The sequence below is a fragment of the Ixodes scapularis genome, unplaced genomic scaffold, assembly GCF_016920785.2.
Source record: "Ixodes scapularis isolate PalLabHiFi unplaced genomic scaffold, ASM1692078v2 ptg001264l_1___fragment_5__unscaffolded, whole genome shotgun sequence".
NCBI classification, from domain to species: domain Eukaryota; kingdom Metazoa; phylum Arthropoda; class Arachnida; order Ixodida; family Ixodidae; genus Ixodes; species Ixodes scapularis.
Window position 1 is genome coordinate 279,916 of NW_024610128.1, and position 19,920 is coordinate 299,835.

Genomic DNA, 19,920 nt, shown 5'->3' on the forward strand with positions numbered 1-19,920 from the left:
TCTATGTCATGGGTCATTAAACTGGTTCGACCTGGGACTTTCGAAAACAATTCCTGATACTCGGTTATTAAGGCTAGCAAGTCTTTACTCTGATTTTCGCTTAAGGTGGGTGGCTGAACCACGGTTTCCAGGCTCTCCTCTGGAGTGAAGGAGGTTAAATCTCGTGGGATCTTTGGAAGGCTGACTGCTACTTCCTCAGGTTCGCTAATAATTGGGACCGCTGTCAGATGCGTTTTTCCTTAAGTCGACCCGTCCGCTGACAGATGTCACAGCTCCGAACGAAATGTTCGTCATCTTTAAAACAACTTGGCCAGTAGTACTCGCTTAGGAGCCTTGCCTTGGTCTTGTTGATACCTAGGTGGCCCTACCAACCCACCCGGTGTGACAGTCCCAAAAGGTTTTCTCGGTACTGAGGAACGACTATTTGGTCGACGTTCATCCCTTCCTTTCCACAAAACTCGCGGTAAAGTATTCCGTTCTTTTCAAAGAACCTTGAGCTGCTCGAATTAGGGTTTTGAATGCTCTCCCAACATTTTATCAATATGTTATCACTCTTCTGCTCTACAATCAAGGTAGCCCTATCTATTGCGGCGAGCGCCTTAAATTCACTGCTCGTCGGAGGGATGAACGTCAATTCATCGTCCACTTTTTACTCGTCACGGTCTGGCTCATCTAAAGCGCGACGCTCGTCATTTTCGACGGGACGGTGCGAGTCATCTGCTGCACTGGCTTGCGCAGCTACAGCCTGCTCTACACTTTTTTCGCAGCTTTTCTTTGTAATCGATCTCGTGACAACCATGACCGGGTTCATGTCATGCGTTATCCCTGACTTAAGCAGTTCCTTTACGGTTCTGTTAGACAAAAGGTACGGGCATCTCGGCAAGACGTTGTCCGAGACTGCGGCCTCGGTTTCCAACTCTCCAAAGGTGCCTCTCAGGATTACTTTTGCAACAGGTAGGCTGACAGTACCTCCTTCCAGAGCCTACCTCAGGCACACGAAGTCGCCTGTGAAGTCGTTCTCGTTCACGAAAGAAGGGTGTGCACGACGCCGTAGGTCGCACCGGTGTCCCGTAAGACCTTGCAAGTCTTACCGTTTACGTCCATGTCGTAAAGGTATGGACCTAACACGTCTTCATCCTTTTCGAGAACGAGCTGGACTGGGGAGACCTTTGGGACACGACATCCAGCAGCCACGTGTCCTGGCTTTTGGCACCGGAAGCATACTATTTGCTTCCGTGCTTCGAACGACTTCTTCATGCGTGTTTCGGGGGACTCGTCTTTAGGAACTGGCTTGTTCGCGTTCTTTTCCGACGAGCGCCATCCTTTAGTTCCCCCAAACGAAGCCCCCGGAGGCCGGTCAGTCTTCCCTAGGTCGCAACTTGATCCCCTCTTTGCACAGTACTCATCTGCATATTCTGCTGCTTTTCGCACTGTTCCTACGTCTGGTCGATCCTGAAACCATTCTCTGAGCTTTTCAGGCAACGTACGATAGAACTGCTCTAAGCAAAATTGCTCAAACATCTTCGCTTTGTCCTCATACGCCCGAGCTCCTTTGAGCCAGTTTTCCAGAAAACTACCTAGCTTATATGCGAACTCCGAGTAGCTCTCTTGTGGGCCTTTCGTGGCTTCTTGAAATTTCAAACGGAAAGCTTCGGGTGACAGCTTATATTTTCTCAACAAAGCACCCTTCACTACCGCGTAATTTTCGGTCTCTTCTGGCAGTAACCTTGCCAGTACATCAGCTGCTTCGGCCGGCAACACGCTCAGAAGCCTCTGACGCCAAGACGACTCTTCGAAATCCATCCTGACACATGTGCGCTCGAAGTTGGTTAAGAAGAATCCCAACTCGCTCCCAACAGAAAAGGGCTGAAGAAAACTTCTCATGTCATAGTTAACTGCTTTCGCGACTCCAACAGCGGTCATTTCCAAAGTCAGCTTTAGCTGTTCGAGTTGCTGTTGTTTTAGTTGCTCGTCTCTTTCTTCCTCTAGGCGTCGTTTCTTTGCCTCATCGACAGCTTCGGCAATTTCGTCATCCCCGGCTCCGCAGCCCAAAATTGTTTTGACTATGTCTGGCTTTCGCATTGCCTTGCTTTCATCTAAACCGAGCTCTTCAGCTACGGCTAACAACTCTAATTTAAGCAGGCTATCCAAATCCATTTCTGCCAGGTACAATGTCAAAGTCCCGTTTCTGTCGCCTTTCCTATTTTCGCTTCAACACGAAAATTACAACACTCGGCGTACCAGAAAAAGCAAGAGCCAAAGCCTCGCCGACCGCTGCCGTAGCGCTCCCGTAGATCTGCCATCCCACCGCTGCCACCAGCTGTTGCGTTTGGCCGAGCAGGACTCCAGGCCACGGCGAGAAGACGACACCGGGAGCAGGGCAGACGGACTTTTTAATCCAGGCAAGCTTGCCGACAGACGAAAACCGAAGAACAAAACCGGCGGCGGCGCGACCGACTTTTATCGGCTGCTGCCAAGAACATATGAAAGAAAAAGTGCGATGCCGAAGATATCGCTTTTGGCGCGGCGGCTATCAACAATCGCGCGTTCCTGCTGCGCTCATGCATGACAACCCAACAACGTGCAACGTGTTCGACACGATCTAAACAGTGCCTGTAAGTTCATGTTCCTGCGTAAAAAAAAAAAAAAAAAAAAAAAACTGGATCACGCCGAAGACGAGAGGGACGTGATATGTGCTGCACGCACTTTAAACAAAGCTTGTCAGTTTCATTTCCGGCATAGCACAGAAACAGCCAATCAAGGCGAAAAATAGAAGGAGGAGATATGTGCTGCACCGTAGCCTCCTCTATACTGGCAAAACCTGGCAGATCGCCACAAGACGGGGCCGCTGAAAGTGAAAAAGTAGAGCGTCAGACAAAAGACAAGAGGAGAGGCATGCAGCGGGCTCCCCGCTGCGGCGAGACGCCGAAACACACTTGCCCAAGAGATGGAATTTCCGCTCGTGCTCTTCGCGTTCCTCGGGCTAACGCTTCCTTTCTCGTCGGGTTTGACAACCATGTGTCGGGTCCTCGCCACTGCAAAGCTACCGCTTTTTTTCTCGTCCGGTTTCGAAACCATGTTTCGGGTCCTGGCTGCTGCAAAAGCTGTGCGCTGACAACAAATTCACCGAGAAATACTCTGTGCTACCATATCCTTGAGCTCCAAATCTGCGGTTGAGCGTTCTATGGCTCCCTCGTCGAACTGCCGTGCTTTGTGAGTATAGAGGACGCAATGGCTGCACACACTCTATACATAAAGGCTTTGAGCTTTCTTTTTTGCTTAATAAAGAAACAGCCGATAATGGTGAACAATAGAACGACGTGCAATGTGCTGCATACACTCTAAACAAAGTTCTTGAGTTTACTTTTCTGCACAACACAGAACAGTCAATCATGGCGAACAATAGAACAACGTGCAATGTGGCGCACACTCTAAACAAAAACTTAAAACACGAACAGCCGACCAGGGCCAGAAAAAGAACGATGTGCAGTGTGCTGCACATAATCTATACAAAGGCTGCGGGTTCCCTTTCCTGCATATAACAAAAAAGAGCCGATCATGGCGAATAATAGAACGACATGAAATGTGCTGCACACACTCTAAACACAGCCTGTAAGTTACCTTACCTCCATAAAGCAGCAGATGCAGATCACGACGTACAAAAAAACGACGTGTAACTAGGTGCACGCACACTAAACAAAGTCTCTGAGCGTGCCTTTCTGCATAACACAAAACAGTCAATAACGACGTTCAAGAGAACGACGTGCAATATGCTGCATAGACTCTGCGCAAAGCCTGTGGGAGGTTTTTCTGCATAGTACAGAAGCAGCCGACCACTGAGAACAATAAAACGACGTGGAACGCGCTGCACACATTCTAAGCAAACCCCGTGAATACCCTTTCTTCCATAGCACAAAAACAGGCAATGATGCGAACAACAGAACCACGTCCAGTGTGCTGCTCACACATTAAACAAGGGCTAAGAGTAACCTTCCCTGCATAACAGAAGAACCGCCGACAACGGCGAACAATAAAACGACGTGCAATGTGCTTCTCACACTCTAAACAAAGTATATGGGTTCACTTTTCTTCATGATACAAAGACAGCCAATCACGGTGAACAATAAGACAACAGTGAATGACGAAGCTGACGCTACAACTGAAATTGAAACAGTGCGATGTCCGCGGGGACGCTCGGCCAGTGAAACGCCATCGCCTTTGCCCTTGAGCACTTCACATATATTGGAGCGCAGTATTTTAATGTTTGCTGCGATTGTTTGCATGACGTTTCCAATTTAGTTAAAAAGTGTACAGATGCGTATAAAGAGTATTAGAGAGTGCCCCGAGTCAGCACGTTTGTACCAACTTGTAGTTTCTATTACAAAATTTAAATTGTAGAAGAAAAAAAAATCAAAATCGTCGATTGCTTCGTCGTCCCGATGGTGTCTCGCTCCCTTGAGTAATACCAGGTGTAAAATCGGGCCGCTCCCATGTCAAGGCTGAACCACGTGTGCGACAAATAATTGGAATATAGGGCAATAATCTGAAAGTATGAAAACTGTATATGCTATTTTAGAGGCACGAGTGTATCCATTGCATGGAAACCGGAAAGAAGGACTTACAGAAGCACATTCAAAATTTTTATGCAAAAAAATAGTATATTTTTAATTCAGTCTTTCTCTTTCTTCTTATGTGTGAAATAATGCTTTTATGTATCAGTTTTGGTGCGTTTATATGTTGGTTTCTCGCGTATTGGCCATTCCAGCTAAATCGACGGCACCTAGCTGCTAGAACGGAAAGCTCTGGCGGCAGGTTCGCCCGCCAGCCTCCTCGAGAAAATGAAACATCCACAGCGCCTGGCGGTCTACACACGGGGGTTAAATTTCGCAACCTGCTCAAGTGTTAATGTACAGCTCGATCTGTGACGTTATCTTCCAGTTCAATAACTTAAATCGAGGTATATCACAATACAGCTCAATTCCGGCTTCAAATAGGATGTGATTAAGAGCATTAATCTGCTCATTTTACCTGAGAACCCATGAGGGGTGCAAAGTAGAGCAGTTGCCATAGGTCTTCGTAAAGGCGTCCTTTCTCGGGAGCTCTCCGCAGAGAGAACTCCAAGTGACATCTCGCAGAGCGAACCACCCAGAGGGCAATCGCGGACAACCACTTCGCTGGAAGCGAACTGGTGGCTTGCTCCTCTTCGATGATTGTGTTGTCCATTCGCGCTCCGGGCGCAATTCTGCGGAGGAATGATGAGATCAATGATTGTGAGCGTATGTCGCTGACAATTTGAAGGCCGCAGGGCGTGCGGCGAGTTCCCTTAAAAATATTATTAATGTGTTTCAATTGAGTTTTATTTTGCGTTTACAGACTACATAAGAAACTTAATTAAAACTCATTGATTATTTTTATAAGGGTTCCGACCATCTAACCGCTCCTCAACTAATGAAATGGCGCCATTACTCGATAAAAAAGTGGTGTACAAGTCCCGATGCAAAGAGCTTGAAGATAAAAACGCGCGTATTGCGTTCCTTAAGTTTGCATTCACGATAATAAAATAATATACAATTCATCAGATTAACGGCGTTGACCACCAGAAGAAAGACAACAGGGTGATTAAGCCAGATGATGATGACCGAGCAAAAAAAAAGTTTAAAAAAATTGAATGTCATTCTGAACAAAGGAACTGAACAATGTAAATCAAGCCACCTTTTCAGGACTCATTTTTCGAAACTATGAGCGCTTCAGCTTATTCTTTAAACGTAATTATGTGTTCTAATCGGTCCAAACACTGCGAGATGTTGTGTAGTTCTCAAGCATAAACTCCAAGACTTCAGGGCGAAAAATATCCAAGGCCGTGCAGCGAATACACGTCTTCGGTAGCGCCGATATGCATTTTCACACACTCATTTTAGAAGATAGCTTTGAAATGGACGAACGAAAGCAGCAGACATTATGAATGCAAGAAACTTCACAGGACATCGATTGACCACATGGTGCTTCTCGCGTTGTGTCCTTGGAATCATGGAGTTTTACAAACGTCTTTACTTCTATTGATCTCAACGTGGACTGAGGGGAAAGCTGCTGCTCAGAACTCATAACTGTTGGATGTGTATACTTTCTGCGCTATTGCTAGCCTAGGTCTTGGAACTATTATATTCAGCGGCAGGAGGAATATGTCTCGGAATTTTTTTCGGCGGGTTGTCCTGCCTCCAGTGCTAGCTTCCTGTTGCCTTCGACAACACATTGTTGTCTCGTGAGCTCCGAGCGCGCACGCGCAACCAAAGCACGAAGGAAGGCCTCCTGGTAGTGGCGGCGGCCCGGTCTCCAAAATAGACTCCCTGCCGTTCTTTCAGGAAAAGGAGGGCAGAAAAATCTTTCAGTATTCCGCCTGCAGCAAGAGTTACCTTCATGCGATAACATGCTGGTGTCTCGTGAACTTCTACCATGCACGCGCGGTCAAACGTAGCGGAATGCAATGAATCCGTGCCTCAGGATTGTATTTAGATGGGACGCCCTGTCGTTCTTGCCCTGTCAGAGACTATAGAGCTACGAGCTCGTGTATCCGGCAGTTTTGCTGCAGTTCACGTTAAGATTAGATTAGAAAACATGTAGGAGAATCTAAAGTTTCACTATGGCACGCTCCGTAACGAGCTGTGTAGCATTCCTGGAGCTGTCGGCTATTCGTACGACGGGTTGGTTGGTAGCTAAAGAAACCAAAACATGAGTTAAACAAATGAAATATTCTTGATTAAAGCATGCATAAATTCAAGTCTAGAAGCCTCGATTACGAGCATGCATAAATTTAAGCCGATAAGTCTAGAAAGACTAAACCTGAAACGAAATGTTAAAAAAAAAAAACTTATCTAGAGACTAAATGTGGGGCAGCGGTTCGCTTCGTCGTGAAAACAGCTGAAACACCTTGACCGGGAAATAAGCTTTTTGGTGGTAGCGTTCATAACAATCTTGTAAACAGTAACTAGCGTTGCAGAGTTCTGAACATGACTCGTTAGAATATACCTTCTAATGAAGTATCTAAAATCAGCGACTGTGGCATTTGGATTGTTGCGAAAGAAAGAGTCTGATGCACGTCGTGGACCCGGAGGAATCCGTGCCGGACAGCTTGCTCCCTCAGTCAAGTCACTGAAAGAGAGCCAAATGATGTGTCCTGGAGCAATTATCCAATACTGCTGTTTGTTGAAGTATAAAATTGGGAAAAATTACCCTATCTATTCCAAAATATGTCAACCTCTTCATGAAGAATGCCTGCGCGTGTATTTTTCTGCAGCACTCAAGTAGAGCCATGCGAATTATGGAAGAGCTCAGGGCGAATGTCGAGGCACCGATATCATTGAAGCGCAGAAATAAAATTTGCATTGGTCACTTATTTAAAAAGTTTTAGACGTTATTTTTGCTTTGCGATTCGCCGAATTATTTCGTAAATATTTTATTGGACTCTGCATGTTCCACGGGTAAGTAGACACACACACAGCTTCGTTCATAAAAAGGTAGACCGTTTTTTTAATAAATAATGGTTGCTTCGCATTATTCTCATTCCTGTACTCAAAGAAGCTCCTCTTGGGCCATTACCCAAGAGGGAACAACCTCACTTGTTGCCCCCACGACCGCCCTGCTCATCACGTATGCCGACATACTAGCCCACTACCGTCACGACCGATGAAAATACCCGGCACCGCACCCAAGACTATCAAGAGATGAAGCCAGCACCCTCCGAAGACTGTAGACCAACACAAATCCCCGCAGCACCCTTCTTCACGCCATCTATCCCGCTCAATACCCCGCCACCTGTAATTTTTGTCCTTCTCCCGCAACCTTTACCATCAGGTATGGGAATGCCAACGAACCCCGGACTTAACTCCCAAACCCACCCCATCCTTCGAGCAGTGGATGGCCTGTCTGACCAGCCCGTACCCTGGGATCCAGCAAGACCTGGTGACAAGGGCCCGGATAGCCAGCCGCAGCCAGGGTAACCCGGACTAAGGATGCCCTCCACCGGGAGGGTGCCCTAACATCTGCTCCTCATGCTCAATAAATAAAGGTTTATTCATCATCATCATCATCATCATTCTGTGTGTTAACTTTCTTACAGAGCACAGAGATAACCGATCCCGGTAAAACCAATGACGACGTTTAGAATACGATCGGAGACCTAAAAAAGGCGATGTGCACAGAGTTAAACGGTATGTTCTTTGCACATGCGTACATTAATTTTCGTCTAATTATTATCTTTGGTACATCACTCGCCCACATCTTTCTGTTGCAAGCTTGGGTTGGGTTCATTCGTGTTGTGCAGAAAAGTGAACTTACAGACTTCTTGAGAGTTTATGTAGGACATGCATCGACGCCACACCAGAGGCCCTTGCGGAAGCCTCGGTTTTGAGCGCGTACTTTATGCATCACACATTTGGCAGCACTAAATACAATTTTCTTGGCAGGAACCAACACAGATTAGCACAAATATTGTGCAATGACCTCGCGTGCAAGTCACGTAAAACGTCAAACAATTTATATTATGAACTTCAGAGAAACTCGGCGAACACTTACCCAGACGAAGGAACGCGCTTCATTCAATCTACACTCCCTAATATATTGACCCTGAGTTTGCAGAAAACCAGGGCCGGCTTTCTAGAAACAGCGTCTGAGCTGAGACTGGAAGAAAACACTGCCAGAGTCAGCGCATGAGCTGAGCGGGATTCAAACCGCGTCTCAAGACGCCCGAGCGCCCTCTTTACAATGCTTCCTTTCATTCAAACTCAGCTGAGACGCTGTTCTGAAAAAAACCGGCCCTTGGCTACGGGAAAAAAAAAAGTTACCTTTTCTTTTAGCGTTGCATTATAGCCTCCTCTATACTGACAAAGCCTGGCAGATCGCAACGAGGCGTGGCCGCCGAAAGTGAAAAGGTAGAGCGGCAGACAACGGATCAGAGGAGAGTCATGTAACGTGTGCCCCGCTGCGGCGAATCGCTGAAACACAGCTCTCCCGAGCGATGGAATGTCCGCTTTTGCTACCACTTTGTTTCTCGTCGGGTTTGAAAACCATGTTTCGGGTCACCACCGCTCAAAATCTGTGCGCTCACGACCAGGTTCCCTGAAAATGCTCTGTGCTACCAGATCCTCGCGCTCCAAATCTGCGACCGGGCGCTCTATGGCTCCGTCGTCGAACTGCCAGGTTTTGTGATTATAGTGGAGGCTATGGTTGCATAAATAATGCGCGCCAAGACAGAGAGCTGAATATCGTTACTGCGTTACAGCCGGTTGAAGCTAACTGATTACTGTTCGTTTTCTGTTTTCTTCTCGAGAAGAGTTTGGGTGTTGGTTCTGAAATAAAATTATTATTATTGTAAAGGGAGCGTCATGTTCTACTTGTTGTCGTAACTGTGAATTAAGACAGTTTTGTTTTCGTTATAGTTCACGACACTCTTTGTTCATATTATATTCTAGCATAAATCACGTATGCGGCACATTGCCAGGCTTCCGTGTTTTCGGCAACTAGTTGACATCCTTGGCAGATCGGCAAAATAAAAAAGGCCTTAAACTGAAGCTATCCTTGAATATCGAGAACCCAAGCTACACAGGAAAAAAAAAAAAACATTTTATCCACAGTTTTATTTTTTGTGAACCTGAATCTGCCCAGATGGAACTTTCCGCGTTGCTGCTCCTTACTTCGGCACCCCTCACATCGCTTCCGTTGTTTTGTCGGTGCCTTGGGACATTTTTTTTTTAAGCATGAGGGTTACACGCATTTTCCCGGGAGGTTGGGGAATCCCATTCCTGTGTCCCATTTTCTTCAACATAATTACCGGAAAACATATAAGTTTCTTATTACACCGAACGTGGTAACCTGGAACCCCAAGTCGGCAGGAACAAATATAAATATCAAGGAAACCCTTCGAACTTGAATAAAAACACAAAATCTTAAGCATAAAAATTAAGATATGTGATTGTGAAATTCGTACATCACAGCGGACGGTTCGAAATGTACGGCTGTGCCGTTGATGCAGTGGTTGAAGACCGAGATGTGGGCCAATGGTTCGCCGTCCCTGGACCCAGCGAGGTGCGGGGCCATGGCGCGCATCAGTCTGGAGACGCCGTCCTGGTACAGAGATCTTTGACGGTCGCTGCAGACTTAGCCGTAAAAGTCGTCGCACGGGGAAGGCGCCCTCGCGTTAGCACGGAAATAGGTCGCTAACCAGCGACACCCCGTGGTTCTGCATGGTCGGCTGCTTCGGTTCTGCTCTGGGGTGAGGTCCTCGTATTCGTCCTGCATAAATGTCGTGGGGCATTTTATATACCCTTTTTTTAAGCGCTGGAAGGACTTGCCCTTGCCAAATTACGTACCCGCGAACTTTTGGTCAAACGAGAGGAAAAACAATCGCAACAATAGCATAGCTTCTTGTCATTTTCACGACATATTTTATGACCAGTTCCTCAGGTGATTAGCTAAAGGACCGGTTAGCGCCAAATCTGGTTGGATAAAACTTTTTTTTTGTTCCGGTAAGACTAACGAACCCTTTTTATATCTTAAATTATGCAACAAAAGGTCCTTCCAAAATCCTCAACCTCAAGATTTTCGTAGAACTTCACCGTCCCAGAAATTTTGGCGTCAGCATCAACAGGCTGAGAAGTACTGTTGAAACGGGGTGACCGGTAGTCCGTCGAGAACCAAGAGACGGCTTGTGTTTGCAAGCAGTTATAGGGTCTATTGGCGACGTGCGCGATCGAAAGCGTCGCTGTGGTCGGCATTACAGGATTGGCCGAATGCTGACTATGACGTCAGCAAAGGTTTTCCCGTTGACAGAAATAAAAGGCATGTGAGAACTTTAATTTTGACGGTGTTGGCAGTGTTGCTTTGAGAGCGCAATGATTTCAAGCCTCCCCCATGCTTATTGCAAACACCATCGAATTTGCTGTCCGCAAGGTAATGACGTCACGAAAGGAAACCATAGAGGGCACCACTAGAACATCTCCCCGCTAATAGCTTCTGGATGTCTGAGAAATGCAGGGCATGTCTCCAGAGTATCTCATTATCGCTCCACAGCGAAACAGATTACCAGGTGAGCCGATACGAACACCGAACAGCCAATCACGAGGCAGTAAATGTGAGTGTTATGTTATTAGCCCTGCGTTTCGCACACTCTAAAAAATGTCTGTGCGCCTACTTTCACGCACACGACACGGAGAGCAAATCGCCGCAACTTACGGAGGCAGCTCAGCGAATGACGATGCGGAAACATCTGTTTGGACAAAACACGCAGACTGAGTTGTGATATTACGCAATGCAAAACGCCACGCTTGCATTGCTTAATGTCACAACTCAGACTGCGTTTTTTGGTCTAAACATATGTTTTGCCATCGTCATTCGCTGAGCTTCCTCCGTAAGTTGCGGCGATTGGCTCTCCGAGTTGTGTGCGTGAAAGTAGACGCACAGACATTTTTTAGAGTGTAGGCAATTGGTGAACGTAGTGACCATCAGCCTAAAAAAAAGGAAAAGGCAGGGCTTGGCTCACCATGTCAAGGCTTCGTGACTGCTTTGTCGCCGCTTTTATCCGCTCATATTACAATATCATTGGCTGGTTTGCAGCGAGAATAATATAATCGCGGTGGAGCTGACAGTGACTACACTCTCTAACAAGATTAAGGAGACCCTAAAATAAGAAAAAAAGTTTTTTTAAGCAGTTTGGTCGGGACACGCGTGCCAGAGAATTAGTTTTACGCGATTTTTTTTTTTATTGGAGCGAAATTGACGGCGCGAGACGGGACTTAAACTGGTTCAGACAGTAGAGTTTGACTGCGTTCGACTGCGTTTGGACTGCGAGAAACCAGGACATCCCTGCTGCTTATATCGCGTGCCAAGATGATTCCTTGATTTGGATTCCACGCTTCATACGAAGCACAGATGTGCCGGTGACTCGCTTTCGCTTCTCGACGCACCGCAGTCAAACGCACTCAAACGCAAGTGTCTGAACCGGCCTTTAGTCGGCAGTCACCTCCTTTCCTTTTGTTCTTTCTATCGTCATTCCGGGCTCGTGGAAGAGAGGTGAATCGACATGGCCATCACGTTGAGGTCGAGAGAGCGAAGGACCATTTCGTGATGTCAAGGACTTCGCGCACAAAATTTAAAATAAATCACGCACCGTCGATATTGCTCTAAACAATTTTTTTAAGAAATTCGAGGTGTCGCTTACTCTTTTTACGCTTCCGACTTCGGGACTCGTTCTTCGATGTTCGTATCGATAGAGACCCGTATTTAATTGGCCGCGCAGCCATAATGAGAAGCTCACGAGCACTCACAGGGATTCTGAGATCGTCTATTTATTGTGATAACTGAACCTATGAACTCTAAACGTCATAAAAAATCAAAAAGAAATCTCGAAAATACTTTTAAGGGTGGCCGATTTGTCTATAAATATATATTTGAAGATGGTGACGCGCCACTCTTTTTGCGCCTAGGAGCAGGCACCAGGGGGCCGCCGTCAGGCGTCATTTTGAAACCGTAATTGCTGCATTGCGTTCCTATGCACTCAAAGGTGTGATGTTCTTGCCGAAGTATACGGTACAACGCGCCTAAAAAGAGCAATCATGGTAATGTTCGCAATCCCCATGCGATCAACTATTTTCATCGGTAAAAAATTAACAAATTTTCAAGAACCCGGGGATGTCCCCCCCCCCCCTCGCCCCCCCCCCCCACACACACACAGAAATAGAAAATAGTGTCCGACTATTTCTATTGTGAATTTTCTCCAAGATCTTGCCATTTAGGAGTGGTCATTTTTATCGAAGAATACCCAGCAAGCAATATTCCATCAAAAACATGTTCCACAAAAGCACGTGCGGGCCTTTTTTGTTTCCCTTACTGTCTACATTAATGTTTGGTTATACTTTTATAAAAATATCAATGAGTTTCAATTGAGTTTGTAATGTACTTTTGTGAAATGCATTAGAAATTTAACTGACTCATTCATAGTTTTTGAATAGGTAAGATATTCACGTTACTTCAGGTATTCATAAAATCACATAAATTTTAAATAAAATCGCGGTATAGATCTTTAACGTTTGTATCATGTCTGAAACGCTATACTTCATTTCAGCTTACGTCCGAGCGCGGCCGATATTAAGAGCCGAAGTGTCAATCAAACAGCCAAAGAAGGACAACGTCATGGCGTACTCTCTCCAGTTGATAGGGCCAGCCGGTATGCGCCGTCTCTCTGTGCGTGCTCCTCTGCTGGCTAGTCCTATCAAGCGCAGAGAGCACGCCATGACGTTTCGCTTTTTGCGCTGTTTGATTGGCCCTTCGGCTCATAACATCGTCCGCGCTCGGATATAAGGTGAAACGAAGTACAGTGCAACATTTAGGCGGAAACTCAACGTTGAACGATGCGTGGTGTTTTTGTTTTTTACTTTCATGGTTAAAAAAGAAGGATTGAAGTTTTGTTTGTAGTTTGTAGTGTGCATAAAATCTTTCGTTTGTACTTCTGTTGTTACAACTTAACGTTCCTGTTCCTCATTACGTCTCTGCTGTAGATATTACACAGAGAAAAACTGCAATAAGCTTCCCAAAGTCAATCAGTAATGAAAGCCATTTCCATGCATGTATTTAAAGGCTCTCGTGTGGCGGCAAACAAATGAGATTCGGGGCAAATGTTCCTCCGTGAAAAAGACAAAACAAAAAAAATCACTTTCTTGGAATGTTTCAGAGGCATAACTCGATCAAGTGCCAGTTTTTTTTTTTTACAAAACATCGTGACATTATTTTGTTTCTAAATGATCTGAACCTTTGCAATATTCGAGTTGTTTCAGTTGGCCTAGTCAACATCACCTAATATAATCAAGGCCTGCGAACGACCTCCTCTTTCTGCATGAAACGTCATGACGGTCGGATGGCGCCAACTCGGCACTTGAACCCGAGTTCTATGCCGAGCGTCGTTCGACTTGTTGATTTGACACGAGGCTCGGCCGAACGCTCTCACAGCACTCGCTTCCTACCAGCCTATTCCTCCTTCGATCTTATTCTGAGGAGGTGAAAGGTCTAGTGAACAGGCTTTTATTATTATGGGTGGTGATGGTATAACTCAATAGGTACAAGTTTTCTTTAATTGTCACATTAGAACCACTACGATATTTATAAATGTTTTGTCCCTCGTAGCTCTATTCACGCCATGCATTGGCATCACATCAGTGACAATTGTAGTGTCCTGGCAGCTGAGTCCCTACCTTGTGTAATATACATATTGCAAGGACAAGTGACATACAAAACAGCGCATAAAAAATCGAGGAAAGAGTAAAGGAACAAGCACGTCACACAAGCGCTGTCTCGCATCTGAATTTATATGTATAAATTCAGCGGCGAGTCAGCGCTTGTGTGTCGTGCATGTTCTTTTTCTCTGTCTTAGTCATTTTGAGCGCTGTTCTCTTCACTATATTTCGTCATACCAAATGGCCCCGCTTACCGCGCTTCCGCAAGGAGAAGAACATGCACCAGAATCGTTCAATGGCGTCACGTCTAGGTCATGGTACGGAAGCCTAGAGCTCCAGACAGGAGACGGGTCGATCTTACGAGAGAGGCACACTCGCGTCACTGGAGAATTAAGTTGGTCCCTAAGATTGTGTTTTTATGGACGCTGACTAAATCTGTACGGCCTAAGGAACCTAAAAGAACTAGTTATTACAACCATGCGTCGCCTTTTTGGTATTGAAACTAAAGTGCAGCTAAGGTAGCGCAATTTCCTTCCCGGTCTTCAAGGAAGACACTAACATACGCTAACATACATATAACCAAAACAAGCCAAGGCAATTGGCTGGTCGGTCTTTTTTGCCATGGAAATTACCATTTTGGTGTTTTTAGGATAAAAGCTTCAAAAGGAAAACGTTCCTAGAAAGTAACGCGTTCGTCACCAATAAAGCGCTCCTCGCCAAGAATGCGTTCCTCGGCAATAAGGCGTGCTTGGCACTGTGTATGAAATCAGCATATCGGTCGCGCTTATCTCCACATAGCACATAAAACGCTATAATAATCTCGCGCATTTCAAGACAGGAAATTTCTTCTTTATTGCTGCCTGGCACCGACGCCGGATGTAGTGGCGGCGCGATGTGCGCTTGTGTCGCCGATTTGTAGATTAAAAATCACAGCATAAAAGATTTTCTTTTTTTTCTTAAAAACAAGTTTTCATTGAGAAATGTGATCGACTTAGAAGGCATGGAAAGAGAAGCGAGAAACTCTTCATTTCATGAAACAAAATGACAGCCATACGGCAGCTCGGCGTTATCTTTTTAAGAATCCAGTGACATTAATTAAAACGAAATCCAAAACATCACGACCAGCCCTTTGTCTGAGACACGTTAAAGTAAATTGACGTATCGCGATGTTAAATCGTGCTTTTTAAGAACAAAAGAAAAAGGGTCATCAATGTTAATAGCTTTAAAGTTTTGAACATTTTAGGGCTTATTGAATAGGTTATCACCATAACATGTCGAACACATAGTCCACCTTATCGCCCCTTTAAGACACCCTGCTTCCTTTAGTGGACCAGTTGTAACAGGAGCGAGAATCTTCTTTTTTTAAATTTTAAGCTGATTCTTGCGACTTCCATTTTTTTTTTATGAGCGAGTATTTTCGCCCTATGAGATATTTTTTATTTGTTCAAGATTCTACATTTGGGCTGTATTTTAGTGAAAACTTTGCACTCACGCACGAAGAGTGAGAAAGGCCTGGAAGCCACAGACCTTTTTCAGCGTGCTACTTTATCCACCGGAGTCCTTTAGATTGCGTACGTCAGCTGACTAATTCGTGGCTTTTGAAGCAAGTGCAAGTTGTGGATTGTTTCGAACATGATATAGCATATGATTGCAGTAGCTACACACAGAATACACTGCAAAAGGGAGAACCATGGACGTGATATCACCGTACAGTACAAATGGCCATTTCTACGCTTCTTGCCGAAAAAAAAAAAAACAAGTTCGGTGACGCGAAATACACGCCGCCGAGGGTACGCGCTTGTGGCAAGCTCGTTCACATTGACGTCTAACGTTACTTTGTTGCAAGCCATGCGTAGCCGGCGGAAGGTTGAGAATGCGGTACAAGCTCCACCTCCACCTCGTGCACGATGCCTTCTGCCAGACCTTCGCTGAGCATGCCTCGATGATATCATCGAAGGTAGAAATCTCAGCAGTTGAGGAGGGTTAATGTGCTTCCTTCCTCACCTACTACCAACTACAACAATGCAGAGAACCGTCTAGAAGTGGGATTGGTAACCGAGTGTGTTAGTGCACCGCGCCTCGGAGCACATGGAACGAAAGCTCGAGCTCTTCCAAAACTTAATCATTAGTGGATCCACACAATACCGAGTAGGCCTCATCAGCGTCGGCGCACATCCATCTTGCATCGTTTCAGAAGGAGCGCGAAGCTAGCACATGGAAACCTCGAGACGCATACATGTATGCCACTTTGCGGCGACTTTTGCCAAGCGCCGGCCTGTATGCTGCTTTGAGCGGGTTGGGAATCTACAAAGAATTACCTGATGCGAGGCTTTCTTCCTTGCTTGGTGCAGGGATGGGGGTCGAGCCAGTACGTGGTACTGGCTCGACCCCCACCCCTGACCGGTTCAACCTTAATCTGCAACGTACCAGTGTGCGGTCATATACTTTTCTCGGTCATTCCCTGTCAAATGTCTTGGGAGTGACGCTTGGCCTTAGCCGATTGAGTTCCAAAACAAAACGCACGAAGGTTCATAGGAAGCTGAGTAGTCAATTTTGTAAATATTTCTGGAGAATTTGTTGATCCTTACTTCAACGCTGTTGTTCCTAAAAAAAAAAAAGAAAAACGCTAGACTCGGTAGATGTAAAAAGTAAAAACAGCAAATGATTGGCTAGTAATGCCCAGTTTTTTTCTTTATTTTACTCGCTTTGGGCGTAATATCAGGCCAACTGTGAATTAATAACTTGGATTTGGTATAGTTGTAACTCGATAAAAAAACTAAACTTTTGCCGTTTTCGAGATCGTTTTGTTAAAATATATGCTTCTGTATAACGGTAATATTAGTGTTTTAGCCTGTATTTCAGGTATGTTTTATGTATGCATCACCCTTATACTTTTAGAAGAAAAGCTTTCTCCAATATTAAAGCGTAAATTAGTGGAAACCGGCAATTTGGCTACAATTCAACTGCAAATTTTGCCTCGAGGTGCTTCGAGTGAAATATATAACAGACCATTGAAACAAGAGTACGCCTTGATAAATTGTTAAATACAAACTTTAATCAAAGAAACCTCTTTAAACACCACACCCACCCCAAAAGGTTATCTTTCCGTTGGTCCGTGCATTTTCCACTACATTTAGGGCGAAAGGTAGCGTTACGTGATGTCACTTGAGGATAGAACACGTAGAGAAGAAAAATCAGCACCAACAAACCATTGAAGTACAGGTGGGAATCTTTGTACGCGAGAAGCTCCACCATCTCGAGATCGACACCGAAAAATGGTGCAATCAACCCAGGAAGTGATTGCTGTTAGGATTTCAATATCCACGTAACAAACGAGACTGACACTCATATCGGTGTACGCCAGACTAGCCAACCCTATTGAAAGAACCAGCTTAAGCCGGTGCCAGCTTCAAGCTCGGTTATTGCTCCAGCACGCCCAGTTTGGCATGCTGGTCATACTGGTTGATCTGGCCCCCAGCTTCAAGCTGGGTTATTGCCCCAGAATTCCCAGTTTGACATGCTGGTCATGCCTTTGGACTTCCCTACCAGTTTAACCGGTTTGAATTAATGCACAGGGTAAACAAGGCAAGTTCTTCAGAAAAGCCAACTCGGCATTCGATTTATTATTTTCGTATTCGAGGCCTGCTCACAAGAGATCAGATGCTACACATCCTCGGCGCTGACACAGAACATTCCCGACGCACAGGCAGTAGTTTTCGGTGCAAAACAAACAATTTTATCAAAACTAGATTGCTTATCTCTCAATAAGAAAAATACTAAGCACACGCTAAAAACAGGCAAGAACAATAAAAATGCTAATCGGATAAGAGAAGCGAACCTGTTTTCCGCCAGTGTTTGGGCCAAAGCAGCCTCTTGCGTAGTGGGTAGAGGCGAGGAAATTGATGTGGCTTGGATTATATTGACGATGCTCCTAGGCACCACCGTCATTCACGAGCACGCACACGTTCGAAGACACGAAGCGACGCCTCAGTTGGGGCGTCTGACTTGTTCCCGCGCTGAACGGACTGCCGCTCGCTGTCTCCTGAAATCCCGCGACGCTTGCACCGCCGTTCAAGTAGTCTCCAAACAACGCGCGCACAGTCGTCCCTTCGAAAATCTGCCACAGATAGCCAAACGTCTCTCAAATTTTTCCAAGATAGCCAAACACCTCTCAAATTCAAACTATTCCCTTTTCTCGCACACTAAGGAAGCTCGCAGCGCACTGAAGAGCCCGGTTGCCACCGAAAACCAGAGGACAAAGGACAGGACGTGGCCTCGTCCCCGCCCCAGCCGACCTTGGCGTGCGTGCTCCCAGCAAGACCAGCATGACCAGCTCGAACCAGCTTAGGCCAGATTCAGAACCATCTCGAACCAGCTTGACAAGCTTGAACCAGCTTCAGTACTAGCTCGAACCAGCTTAGATACCAGCTTGCCCAACTGCAGTGCCGGCTCGAACTAGCATAACCAGCTTGACAAGCTTGACCCAGCTTTAGTATCAGCTCGAACCAGCTCAAATACCAGCTTACCCAGCAGCAGTGCCAGCTCGAACCAGCTTGTACCAGCTTAACCAGCTTGAACTAGCTTGATTACCACGTAGACCAGCTCGAACCAGCTTAAAAACCAGCCAAACCAGCTTGACAAGCTTGATTTTCTTTCTGTTTTTTTCAATAGGGAAGGCATACGACTTTACATGAATCTTTCACATTGGAGAAATATACCCGGAAGACCACATTATCCTCAGGGGAAACCTTAGTACTTAACTGGAAGACTGGGCCTCGGTCAGAGAAGCGATATGAAGATGGAACCTCGTGGGTGACGCACCCAGGCCCACGAAATACAAGTACAGAAAGCAACAAGGCTCCATTATCTACGTTTTCCTAGTATCTGTAAAGGCAGCAGACAACTTATAACGGAGTATCCTGGATGATGCTTGGGACAGTGACCAGATCCCGATGGTCATCGAACTAGAGGGCGGCGGAGCAGCCGTTAAGACAGATAAAGCAACCCAACACCATCATATATCAGAAGTTCATAGAACACCTCGAAGTGCAAGGGAAGACTAAAAGCCCGACAACATCTCGACCAGGCTCACCATTGCAACCAGGGTGGCCACGGACACCGGGAAGATATCTGAAGACTGCCATCCACCGGACAAGCATGCGTTGCCGCTGTGGGAAAAGCGCAGTGAGGCGCTGACAAAATACGAAGAAAGGACTTAACGAGGTGAACTGCATCACGAACGAAGCCTAAACCTACGCGAATAAGATAGGCTCCCAAAAGTGAATGGACTAATACGAGTCTTTCGATAAGAACACCAACATGGGAGGCAATGTGGAGAACCTTCAACTACATGTTCGGTAACAAAACGGGGGATGTCTGGTCCCGGTTATATTGCTCTCCTTTAGAAGGAGCAGACAAAGATAACGTGAACAATATCTGATACACCTTCTTCACGCAATTCAAAGACAAACCTACGACATACACCTACAAGACAGATACCCCCATAGACGCTGCTTGTAATCCTGAAGCATTTCACCGAGTGGCCATCGAGCAGTGCCAAACCAAGAGTGCGCCGGGCGGAGGTAGGGCGATCGTTCCCATGCTCCGCACGCACCGGCCGCTAACCGAAGAGCAATATTGAAATGGTTGAACTAGATCTGGAAGTCGGACGAAATGCCGGACGAATGGCGGATGGCTATCGTCA

At 45.9% G+C, this 19,920-nt stretch overlaps 1 protein-coding gene and 1 long non-coding RNA gene across 2 annotated transcripts in view; both read right to left on the minus strand.

Moving 5' to 3' along the window:
• Nucleotides 1–1,023: 1,023 nt before the first annotated feature.
• LOC121834502 lies at nucleotides 1,024–2,157 on the minus strand. Its single transcript, XM_042288196.1, has one exon. The coding sequence runs from the start codon at nucleotides 2,155–2,157 to the stop codon at nucleotides 1,024–1,026; it is 1,134 nt and encodes a 377-aa protein (XP_042144130.1).
• An 8,004-nt stretch (nucleotides 2,158–10,161) lies between these two features.
• Nucleotides 10,162–19,920, minus strand: part of LOC121834501 — a 28,360-nt gene continuing 18,601 nt past the window's right edge. The window contains exon 3 of the long non-coding RNA XR_006077240.1: nucleotides 10,162–10,284. This is a non-coding gene — a long non-coding RNA (uncharacterized LOC121834501). The remainder of the gene's footprint in view (nucleotides 10,285–19,920) is intronic.

Bases quoted from the DNA above. Each gene is read 5' to 3' on its own strand.
- LOC121834502 (XM_042288196.1), bottom strand. From the start codon at position 2,157: ATGGATTTGGATAGCCTGCTTAAATTAGAGTTGTTAGCCGTAGCTGAA.